Below are 12,534 nucleotides of genomic sequence, written 5' to 3' on the forward strand. Positions count from 1 at the left end.
TAAATACATAAACAAATAAATAAATAAAATATTTTTAGGGGGCGCCCGGGTGGGTCAGTCAGTTGGGTGTCTGACTCTTGATCTCAGCTCAGGTCTTGATCTCAGGGTCATGAGTTCAAGCCCCACATTGGGCTCCACCCAGGGCACGAAGCCTACTTAAAATAAATAAATAAATAAATAAATAAATAAATAAATAAATAAATAAGCAAATATATAACATGTTTTTAGAAGTGCCAAAACCAGAATAAACTTCATCAACGCATCCATTCAGAGTAAAATTTTATTGCAGATAGGTTAAATGGACCAAATTTGACCCCAAAGTATCTGATTTCAGATAGTGAGACATTTATTAGATTCCTGTTTTCACTTCTTGATTTCTTCAGGTTGTGATGCTTCTAGGATGACTTCTAAGATAACCCTCAGTGACCCCTGCCTCTGGCGTGAATGCCCTGTGCAGTCCTTTCCTACATTTTATCACAGTGCGTCCATGGGACCAAAAAAATATACCAGAAGTGAAAGTTGATGGTATACAACTTCTGAGGCTGGGTCATGGGAGACATTAGGGTTCTGGGCTTGTGATCAGCCGCCATGTGGAGGATACTCGAGCAGTCCTGTGGAAAGGTCCATGTGGTATAGAACTAGGGCTTCTGCCAACAGCCAACAGTGCTGGAGCCATCTTGGAAGTGGATCTCCAGCCCGCCAAGCCTTCGGAGGACCGCAGCCTTGACTGAAAGATGAACTGCAACCCCATGTGAGAGCCCAAGCCAGAACCACCCAGCTAAGCTGCTCCTAGACTTCTAATGCACAAAAATTGTACGACAATAAATGTTTATTGCTGTTTTAAGGTTGTACTGTACTTTCTCATTATGTTTATTTGAAGACGTTCTTGAGAATCGATCCCTAGATTCCCCAAGTTGAGAATTTAAAAGAGCAGAAGTGCAGCAGTAATTCTTGGCACAAACCTAAATCATTAGCCTTGCAGATTTTTAAGTTTATTGATTGACTGATTGATTTGAGAAAGATGGGGGGAGGGGCCAGGAGAGAGGGAGAGAGACAGAAGTCCAGCAGGTTCCGCATTAGCGCAGAGCCTGATGTGGGGCTCGATTCCATTTGTGAGATGATGATGTGAGCTGAATCTAAGAGTCAGCCACTTAACTGCCTCAGCCACTCAAGTGCCCCATAGCCTTGCAAGTTTTTTAATATGAGCCTTTAGGTATAATCTAAATTTTGAAGAACATATTTATTCTTTTAATAACTTTTATTTTATTTTTTTAATTTTATTTATTTAAGTCATCTCTAGACCAATGTGGGGCTCAAACTCATGACCCCGAGATGAAGAGTCACACACTCTTCCAACTGAGCCAGCCAGGTGACCCATAATAACTTTTTTATTTTTTTCTCTTTTTTAATTTTTTTTTTTTTTTTTTAATCTATTTTGAGAGAGAGAGAGACAGAGTGTGCACAGGGGAGGGGCAGAAAGAGAGGGAGACACAGAATCTGAAGCAGGTTCCAGGCTCTGAGCTGTCAGCACAGAGACTGACCCGGGGCTCAAACCCACGAACTGCGAGATCATGACCTGAGCTGAAGTTGGACACTTAACCAAGCGAGTTACCCAGGTGCCCCCTTTTATTTTTAAAAATTACTTTGGGGAAATACACTTCTGTTTTCTCTAGATTACAAGTGAAATATGATTCTGTGGTGATCATTTTCCTCTGTCCATATGTTGAAATTTCTAATAGTGAGATTGTGAGAAGCAGAGATAAAAATTACACAGGTGGGAGGGGGAGACAGCAGAGGGTTGAAATGTGATCTCATAATTCCCTGCACCACTTAATTTTTAAGATCCCTTCTCACTCAAAAGACATCAGTGACAGAAGGTTTTCTGTGTCCACATCTCCCACTGGGACACAGCTAGCTTATCATTTCTTCAACAATGGAGAGAAAATGGATTTCTCTTTTTCAAAATTTGAAGACCTTTAGGGAGCAAGATGAAAAGAAATGGAAGCACTCATGGGACAGGGAGCGGTTCTGTCTTCAGCCAATGTGAGCCAAACTCTTCATGCGTCCCTGTTCTCATTCCAAACCCAACTTTTCCAAAACAAGGAACACCTACCAATTAACCCGGGACCTGGAACACATTAGAGACAAATGGAGAGAAGGGTTTGAAGCAATTTCATGCTCTAGTCTCTGCTGACCAAAAAACTAACATTGCAGGTAATAACACACTGCTGATGGTATATGGCTCTGTAGGAGGTGGTGTTTTATTATGCTTATATACATTTGCAAAAAATCATTCACCTGCAATTTGGCATATATACTTACTCCTGGTAATGACATGCTTTTCAGAGTGTTCTTGCATCTACCTCTCTGCAAGTTCATTATGTAAGCGACCAGAATTATTATCTCTGTTGAACAGATGACAAAAAGTTTGAAGAGAATTTTCTCAAAAGCAGCCAGTTAGTGGCAGAGAAGACAAAGGCCTCCTGGAATTCAACATTGGGCTGTCTCTACACCACTTTCTCTGCTGAAAGCATGAGGCAGATGTAAAGGACTTAGAAAAGTAGTTAATTAAGAACACTACCCTGGGTTTTAACTCAGTTTAAAGTTTTTTAAAGATTAATTATTAAATTATTCTATGTAGTTATACTTTTTAAGCTACTATTTTATAACATAAGCTTATTATTATTCCAATATTCACTGTTCCTCTTGTCTGTGCACTTATTACGTCCTTCCTATTACAAATGATCAGTCCACTGGAAAAAAGAATAGCCTACACATAAAAGAAAGTTTCTTCAAACACCTACACACGCATTGACTGGGGATATTAATTTGTGATCATTAAATGTGTACTCTTCAATTAAGCTTTTGAAAGATGAGCAGAATGGAGTGGAAGAGAGAAAATAGTCATTTCTGGCTTTGACAAGTGGTCACGAAGAGGCCACAAATAGAAAATGAAACAGGGAATATTAAGTCCGCCCCCAACTAGGATATAAATGGCAGATGAGGTGGATAAAGGGAGCAAAGTACAAAGGAGAGGGCTGTTGGAGTATCTGAAATGACTCAGGTACAGCAATCACTATGAAAGATGATGATGCCCTTTAAGGCCCAACTTAAATGGCTCTCCCTCTGTAAAAACGTACTCTCATTTCCCAGAACAAAATTCTGTCCTCTAAAATGATACATTACCTCTCCTGTAGGCTTTGTAGGCCAAAGCTATCCACGGCTTCGCGCAAGGGGACTAATCTACTTTGGGCTCATGTAACTCCTAACCATCCTTAGTGAGAGGTTAGAGGTGAGAGACTGGGAGAGGATGAAAGAAAAGGGGAAATAATGTGCTTATTTAATGTCTACTATGAACGTGACATTGTGCTAGACACTTTGTGTCATCTCAGCTAAGGCCTAGAGCGGTTAGTAATTTATCTATCAATTTATCAACTGATAAATAGTAAAATCAGGATTTGAACCTACTTCTTTCTTTTTCCAACACTGCCACTGAGCTTATTAAGCTCAGTAATACTTAATAAATATTAAGTATTTGCTGGAAAATTAGTTCCATCATGGCATTTAAAAATGGCTGAAAGAAAATATTTCACAGTAGTTCTTAATTATTTCTGGGTCATGGACCTGTGCAAGAATCTCTCTCATGAAATTACACATATGCAAATACATACAACATTTTGCATACAATTTGTTGAGGATCACAGAGCCTCTGAGTGCAATCAAGGACTAGCTAAGGGGCCATGGAAACTAAAGAACCTGTGGATTACAGTATTTCTAACCACCCCTCTCCCATCCAAACCACTTCACAGCTCCCCCTCCTTCCACAGTCTGAGAGCAATCAAAACCAGAGAAAATTTAAACACACGAAAAGTGTGGTGGGGAATGGTAAATGCGAAATTCCGATTTAACACTGTATTTTAAAATGTCATGTTGGGGTGCCCGGATGGCTCAGTCGGTTAAGCGTCCGACTTCGGCTCAGGTCATGATCTCAGAGTTCGTCAGTTCGAGCCCCACCTCGGGCCGTGTGCTGACAGCTCAGGGCCTGGAGCCTGCTTCAGATTCTGTGACTCCCTCTCTCTCTCTCTTCCCCTCCCCCTGCTCATGCTCTGTCTCTCAAAAAATAAACATTAAAAAAAACTGTTATAAAAAAAAAAAAACGTCATGGAGAACTTCAATGAGGAGACCTTAGAAAATGTGGTTTAACAATCTTTAAATTTCATGGTTTTGATCTTCAGACCATATATGATGCACGACTGAGAGATGACGTTATCAGAATTCATTCTCAAAGGAGCGAAATAGCTGATAATCAAACTGAATGGAAAATCCCAGGAAGTATACCACTACTTAGGGAGAAAGAGGTTTATTTATATCATTCTGCCTGAGGAATTTTCTTGAAAAATGTTTTCGGATTTTGGAGGCTAAATAAAATGTTTCATATGAAGTTTCTATTATTTTTACTTATACTCTGTATCGTTTCAAAGAGGATTTAAGATAGCATATAGGCATATGAGAAAATACAACAAAACATGATGAATTACATGTGGGGAAAAAAATAAAGGTAGAGACATAAAATAGAGCATGGAATGGAAGTGACTTTTAAAATATGAAGTTATAAATTGACTACGCCTTTAGTCCCTCACGGCAATTTTAAATACTTATGCAATACTAAGAGTTATGTGTTAAGTATATATTTTTCATAATTTATAAAATATGTTCACATAGAACATCTTATTCGATCCTAAATTGACTTTGTGAGGCAACTATTATCTACATATTCCAGATAAGGAAAATGAGGCCCAAAGAAAGACTTGAAAATCGAGTCTTTGTTCTTTGCATTAGATTATACTGCTAGGTAGCAAGTGATCATTACTTCTGTGCATCTTAGCAGTGGAGTAATGCACGTCAGTCCTGTGCAAGAACAATACGCATTGATTCACGTGGCCCTGACGTTGTCATGAGAGAAGGATTACTGAGGCTTTACAGGTAGCTTCAGACCTGGAGGTTGGATAGACATAAAATTGGACTTCAGACTTTGGAATAGCCCTTTAACACTTAACTCCTTCACTTTTTATGTATGTATGTATTTATTTATAATTTTTTCAAATGTTTATCTTTTTTTTATTCTAAAAAAACATTTTTTTTAACGTTTTATTTTTGAGACAGAGAGAGACAGAGCATGAACGGGGGAGGGTCAGAGAGAGGGAGACACAGAATCTGAAACAGGCTCCGGGCTCTGAGCTGTCAGCACAGAGCCTGACGCGGGGCTCGAACTCACGGACCGCGAGATCGTGACCTGAGCCGAAGTCGGCCGCTTAACCGACTGAGCCACCCAGGCGCCCCTCAAATGTTTATTTATCTTTGAGAGTGACAGAGACAGAGCACAAGTGGGGAAGGGAGCTCTAAGAGGCCAAATGATTTTTCACAAGTTATGGCAGCGTCACAGGCCAGGCTTCCTAAGTTTCTGTTTTTACAGTGCACCGCCTCTATAGCTGTGCCTTCACTTCTCTGATTTCTTTACACACTCAACTCTGATCTTCTTTCTCCTGTTTCCCCTGTGTCCATCTGGTAAAGCACCACATGCATACTCACATGGCTACGAGACCCTGCGTGACCTGGCCCCAGTGACTTCTCCAGCAACTCCCCTCCTCTAACAGTATGGGAATGCTTCGGACTCGTAAGGATGCTCAGCTTTTGTGTCACCCTGACAGAGCTTTCCTGTTGAGGCTGTTTCTAAAGGCCACGCCTCCGAGAGTAGAAAGCAACTGAGTCTCTCCCGGAAGGAGGAGACATTCTAGATGTCCACCACCCATGAAAGACCTGAGTGAAGGCACTCAGATGGGAAGGACAAAACGGCCTCTTGAACCTGGAGGCCTCGGGCAGGGACCTCCCCTTTCCTAAAGTAAAAATGAGTGTGAACCAGTTTATGCAATGCCGGGTAACTTTTCATGTCAAAATTTTTTTCTAACGTCTATTCATTTCTGAGAGAGTGTGAACAGGGCAGGGGCAGAGAGAGAAGGGGACAGAGGATCTGAAGTGGGCTCTGCATTGACATCAGAGCACGATGTGGGATTCACACTCACGAACGTGAGATCAATCCTGACTCGAGCCAAAGTCGGATGCTCAACCTGCCGAGCCACCCAGGTGTCCATCGTGTCAAATTCTTGGGTGCTGTCCCTGAAACTTTAGTTAAATCCCCTCCAAATACTCCAAAAACAACCTGGGAGTTCATACTTGATGAGGCCATTCAAACCAGGTATTTGGTTTTTTTTTAATTTTTTTTTTCAACGTTTTTTATTTATTTTTGGGACAGAGAGAGACAGAGCATGAACGGGGGAGGGGCAGAGAGAGAGGGAGACACAGAATCGGAAGCAGGCTCCAGGCTCTGAGCCATCAGCCCAGAGCCCGACGCGGGGCTTGAACTCACGGACCGCGAGATCGTGACCTGAGCTGAAGTCGGACGCTTAACCGACTGCGCCACCCAGGCGCCCCAAAACCAGGTATTTGTAAGCAACCAGCCACAGCCGGCTCAGCATGAAGGGGTCCGTAGAATTACATAGTGAGAGATCCCCAAAGGGAGAACCAGGACCACTAAATCCCAGGGACTTTCCCCCCGCGACGACTGTCCTTCCACTGCCAACATCAGAGGATATGGGTTAGTGAACGAGCTTCCGGGCACAACTTTAAATTCTTTCAACAGAGCCACGAACTTTGCACGCTGTGCTCCTTTGTGCCTTCAGTTCCCATTCCCAAACTTTTGTCCTTTTGGCAAGCTCTTACTCATTATTCATGTTCCTGGTTCAAAGTTCTCTAGGCAACCTACCCTGACGCTTCCTCTTCTTCCAAAACTGTGCTCCTTTAGAACAGGGTCTGCCTTCAGTTACGATGCCTAGCAATACAGAAACAGAACACGGACTCAATAAAGGTTAGTGGAACGAGCAAAAAAGCTCCTTCGCTTTTTCCTTTAAATGTATTTTTTCGGGGTGGCAGGGCGGCTCAGACAGCTACGTGTCCCACTCTTGATTTCAGCTCAGGTCATGATCTCAAGCCCAGCATCTGGCTCTGCGCTGACAAGTGTGGAATCCGCTGGGGATTCTCTCTCTGTCCCTCTCCCATTCGTGCACGCTCTCTCTCAAAATACACTTCTTAAAAAACCTGTTTTTTCAATAGGTAATTCAGAACACTGCCAGAAAGGTCACACTGCACATGAAAAATTCAGAGAAAAGTAACTCTTTCCTCCATTCCCATCCGTCCTCCCCTTGGAACCAGTTGTGTTTCCTCTCGGTGTGACTACCCACATACGGGTATTTCAGTGTTTTCTTGCCTTTTTATTTTCTTTAACACAATGGTAGAAATATACGCGTTATCTATAAAACAATAAAATACAATTTATAAATATACGGACATATTTAGCATATAATTGTTACACTGAATATCTTCTATATAAATACTACGCAGAATATAAACATACATGTATACACCGATTTCTGTGCCGTGTTTTTGCTTGCCAGGCTTTGTTCTAAGAGCCGTAATATTCCACCATAGGGGCATACCATAATTTTCTTCACATTCTCTAATTTACAAAAAATTCCACTTTCACCGTCAGGCCCCCGACCCCCAGACGGAAATACCGTCGCCCTTCCACCCACCCCGGCGGCTCCCGCGTTCTCAAAACACCTTTCCACAGGCCCAAAGCCGGGCCCGGCACGGAACGCGACCTCCGCCTTCCCACAACGTGCCCCGCGCCCCCACCGCAGGGCGGAAGGACGCGGCGCCCATGCGCGTCGCGGCGACGGAACCGAACCTTCCACTTCCCTCCCCTCCCCCTGGGTCTCCCGGCCGCCGGGGTCGCCCGCTCAAACGTGCCTGAACGACCGGCGCCCGGCCTCCCCCGGCTCGGGGCGGACCGGGAGGACGGGCGCGGCCGGCTCGGCGCTGGGCGGGGCTCCGGCGGCGCGGGGCGGGGCTCTGGCTGGGCGGGGCTCCGGCCGGCGGGGCGCGCCCGGCGTGCGGGGCTCCTCCTCTTTCCTCCGGCGGCGCCGGCGGCCGCAGCACTTCCGGGTCGACGCGGAGGCGGGGCGGAGGCGCCGCGGCGGCTGTTATTGTTCGAGGGAGCTCGGTCGGGTGCTGTCTCAATCGGCTCTGCGAGTGTCAGTTTGTCCGGCTTCCTCTCGGCCCCTCACTCCCGGCGGCTGACGGTGACGGCTGCGGCGGGCGGGGCCTGGCGTTTCGAGGCCGAGCGGCGCCGGGGTGAGGGGCGCGGAGGAGGAGGAGGAGCAGTAGCAGGAGGAGGAGCCGTGTGCCCTGGCACCGAGCGGCCGCGGCCATGGCGTACGCCTATCTCTTCAAGTACATCATCATCGGCGACACAGGTGAGGGCCTGGGGCGCGGCCGGGCGGGTGTCGGCGGCCTCCGGGCCCGGGCTCAGGGGTAAACGGCGTCTGGCAGCGGCGCGGGCGCCAACGCCGCCCGGCGCCTCCCTCCCGGCCGCGCCGCTCCATTTCCGCAGTGCTGGAGCTGGTGACGTGGGCACTGCGAGCGGCCGCGGCCTGGCCAGGCCCGGGCCGCGGCCCCCGCCCCGGGCTGCCCTGCAGCCGGGGGCCTCGGCAGCCGTTTGCGACTCAAGATCTGGGAACGGCCCAGCCGAGGACCGCCAGGGCCTGACTTAGATGATTGCACTCTTTGGCCGCCCCTCACCTTGGGCCTCTTCGCCGCCCTCGGGAGAGAAAAAGGGAGGCAGAGGAGGTGATGGGAGGAGGGTCTTGGGTTTCCTGATCGGTCCCACCTTCTTCAGCCTACATACATCTGTCAGGGGCTGGGCAAACTGCTCGTGCTGTGGGACAGCCAGCTGAGAAAGAGAGAACAGAACATTTTTTTAAAATTTGGTTTTTTTTTAACACACTCAAATCCCAAGTCAGAGTAAGTCACGTTCCATTACCTGGGCGGCTGGGGAATCCCTTTCGAGGTCATTAAAGCGTGAAAGTTCTGTCGACTTTTGCCACGTGTAAACTGGGGTTATCAGATAGTGATGCAAGGCCGTTCAGTGCTCTGGGTGTGTGCTTGCGTGCGTGTGCCTGTGTGTGTCAGGGACACTGATTTCTTGGGTATATCAGGGGCAGGGTCACGACTGCCAATTTTCAGATGACCTGATGTACATTTGAAGCAGAAAGAAATTCAGCTATTTTCACTTGAAATAACCTCCGAGTATATTTCACAGACAAATAAACTCGTAACATATTTTTTTAATACTTGTGATTTTGGCATTACTTTGAATCTAATAATAAAACCAAGGCTTGTTCAGGTGTTATAACTATTTATATACCAGAGTCTGATTTCAGTGAGGACTCTTGCACAACTTTGGGCCCTTTGCACAACTTTGGAAATGTAAGCAGCAGTTTGTGGTTGCACTAGTGATGTAGCAAATTCACTTAGACAAGAAGCATGTTGATTGTGGCCTAAAAGAAAAACTTGCTGCTATAAATACTCCTTTTTAGCAAGATCTTTTGATATGTGTCTTTATGGAGTCTGGATGGTTTTCTGTGTAAAGTCCTGGGTAGAGCAGTGTTTTGCAAATGCTCAGTAGCGAGTTTACATACTTTTAAAAAGCTGTCGCGTATTTTGAAGGAGAAGTAATTGGGTCCAACACCTATTGGAGTATTTTTATTTAGGCTGTAAACCCAAGTTGGAGATGAAGTAACTATATGAATGCGAAAAGTAGAAAGAAGAGTGATTATGGACATTTAGCATATTAGCAAATTAGCCTTTGCAGGTTGCCTTCCTTCAGCTTGTTTATTGAGCATCTACTGTGCGTGGGGTGTTGTGCCGGGAGTCGTGGAGCTGCGCAGATTAGCAAGCTGGTGCTCTGTGCTCTTGGAATTGCCCTCATTCAAAAACAACCCCAGGCGGTTTAAAGGGAAGACATTCCTTTCTTGACTTTGGCTATCGTCCTCACCGACTTCAGGCCCCGAATACTTGACTCTGGACTATGCAGCAGTACTTTCTCCCCACTCCAGTCTCCGCAGTTTACTGTCAGGTTAATATTCCTGAAACCTGGCTGTTAGGGGAGACTGTTGTCTGCTCACATTCTTTAGTTGACCTTCCAGGAACTCCACATTTTAGCCTCCCTTTACTTTGCTAGCCTTCTTTCCCACTATTCTTACCTTCTGCCAGTGAGGCCCAGTGGATGATTTCTGTGCTCTTTCCTGGTTCCTACTGCTCCCTCTGCTTGGAGTGCCTTCTCTGTGGAAATTCTATCAGTCCTTCAAAGTCTAACCCAGGTCTCCCATAATGCTTTCACATATGTTAAGCTCTTTTGATGTCTCAGGTTTTTTCTGGTATCCTGGCTGGCAATGACTTCTGCTCCTTATCTGGATGTGTCACACTTCATATTTTTCTGATATTAATGCCAGACTGTTTCATAGATGCTTCTGTAGTCATCTGTATTTGATTATGTACTTCTAGAGGGCAGAGAAGATGTTTAAGTATAGCTTTGCATTTCAGGAAGGGCCTAGTGGAAGGAAGGCCCTGTACATTTCGTTAAATTAGGGAAAGAATAGGCAGACAGGCCGCTAGGTTCATGTTAATACACATTAGTAACTTGACTGCAGGGTGGTTTTTTTGCCCGATTTTGCCCCCTTTTTAATTGACTTTGGCCGAAATCCTTTACTATGTTTCCTTAATTCAAAATATATGCATAGTTATAAAATACATTTAATGTGGCCCTTCCCACAAAAAAGATGATGTTAAATCAGTAGTGTGATATCTATCCTGATTTTTATATAAGTTGTAGTCTGAAAAATACATATCTTAGAATGAAGGAAATCGCTACTTTTCCTGTTTTTCACTTTCCCTAGTTTGTGATAAATGGTCATTTTTAGCCTTTCCTTCTCTCGGTAATGAGATAAAATGAGGACAAATGTGAAAGTACCATGCACATTTTGTCTTTCAGAAGTCCCTTTTCATAGAAGAGATTTTCTTAAAACTTTTTACGTGATGATGATACTGTTGAAATTGTTTTCTTACTCTGTGGCCAAACGCAGTTAAAATAGAGCTTTAAAATTTTTCATTGGCAGTGTCTTGTTCCTGAAAAGTCATTTAGGAAAATGTGTCATTTAAATCTAGGTATAAGGTGGAAATTGGGTTTTAACAAGCCTGGCCTGATAGCATAATCAGATAATTACCAAATGTGGAAAAAGAAAAAAATTATAATAAAGCTTTGATTGTTGCTCCTAAAATGCTGGCCGCTGCCTACCTTTTTAACCTCATCACTAACCCACCTCTTCCATGCCACTCAACTAGGCACACAAAGCACAAACCCAGTTGTGTTCTATCTCAAATACCTCCCCGTACCCCCAAAAAGATGAAAAGAAAGGTCACAGCTTTTCCACCTGACCCCTTCTTACTCATCCGTTCTTCTAAGATTGTTAACAAACCCCATTGCTCCCTGTTGCGTCATACTCTTCCCCTGCACTCTTCCTTCATCGTTTGTTCCCCCTGCTCCCCACTCCCATGTGCTTTTTTTGTTTTTCCTTAAAATCTTTTTAAGGACAGGTGCTATATAAGAAAGTAAATAAGAGCAGCCTGGTTGCACATTATCAATGTCATCTGAATGTATTTTTTAAATTGAGATATAATTGACCTACAACATTGTATTAGTTTTAGGTGTAGAACATAATGATTTTGCTTATGTGTATATCGCACAGTGATCACCACAGTAGGTATTATGAGAGGGAGAGAGTGTGCATGAGCCGGAGAGGGACAGAGGTAAAGAGAGAGAGAATCTTAAGCAGGATCCACACCCAGCGTGGAGCCCGACGCAGGGCTCAATCCCACAACCGTGAGGTCATGACCTGAGCCGAAGTCAAGAGTTGGATGCTTAACCGACACCCGGCACCCTCACAGTTTAATAGCTTTAAGGAACAGTAATAAATTATACACCCATGCTAAAGAAATACAGATCGTCATCACCCACTGTTTCTATTCCCAGGCTTTCATTAGCTTCCTTGCCTGTCTTCGTAGTTGTGTAGCTTGTGGATCTCTGTATTGTTTGGTTTTGCCTGTTTTTAGCTGTGTTAGTTTTATTAAATGAGAAAGCTGAAACATGTCTGAAACATACCTTTCAACATCATCGAGAAATTAGACAGTGTATTCTGGTCTACTTAAATTGTTGTTTTATACATGTTATTTGTGGTCTTTCAAGATTTTTGACGAGCCCTTTCCTTTTCTCTCCTAATTGGTTTGTTTGCTGCTTGCTTCCCCTAACTTTTATATTGCTCCTGAGACTTTTTATTGAACCATAAAGGCCATAGTCCTGGTGTCCTCTCCTGGTGAACCTGTCACCGCCTCATCTCAAATAATGCCCCTCTCTTCTTCCTCAGTGCTCTTGTCCCCTTCGTTCTGATTCTGTTCCTGCCCCTGGCTCCAACATGAAATTAATTTTCTCCTTTATCTGCCCCACGGCTCCCTCTCCCTCGTTTCATCTTGCCGGTTCGCCGCCTCTTGCAGTAGCCAGTAATTTTGCTGGTTTTTTGAGCAGAT

The 12,534-nt window shown here is 44.6% G+C and overlaps 1 protein-coding gene and 1 long non-coding RNA gene across 2 annotated transcripts in view; one reads left to right on the forward strand and one right to left on the reverse strand.

Moving 5' to 3' along the window:
• Positions 1–1,935: 1,935 nt before the first annotated feature.
• Positions 1,936–7,927, reverse strand: LOC122234912. Its single transcript, XR_006212876.1, has 3 exons — positions 7,647–7,927; positions 6,821–6,886; positions 1,936–2,128 (listed from the first exon to the last, which is right to left on the reverse strand). It is a non-coding gene; the product is annotated as an uncharacterized LOC122234912 (long non-coding RNA).
• Positions 7,928–8,035: 108 nt separating this feature from the next.
• Positions 8,036–12,534, forward strand: part of RAB2A (RAB2A, member RAS oncogene family) — an 85,901-nt gene continuing 81,402 nt past the window's right edge. The window contains exon 1 of the mRNA XM_042973550.1: positions 8,036–8,369. Coding sequence (XP_042829484.1) covers positions 8,324–8,369 — 46 coding nt within the window. The 5' untranslated portion in view covers positions 8,036–8,323. The remainder of the gene's footprint in view (positions 8,370–12,534) is intronic.

Source organism: Panthera tigris, chromosome F2 (genome assembly GCF_018350195.1).
Source record: "Panthera tigris isolate Pti1 chromosome F2, P.tigris_Pti1_mat1.1, whole genome shotgun sequence".
Taxonomy (NCBI): domain Eukaryota; kingdom Metazoa; phylum Chordata; class Mammalia; order Carnivora; family Felidae; genus Panthera; species Panthera tigris.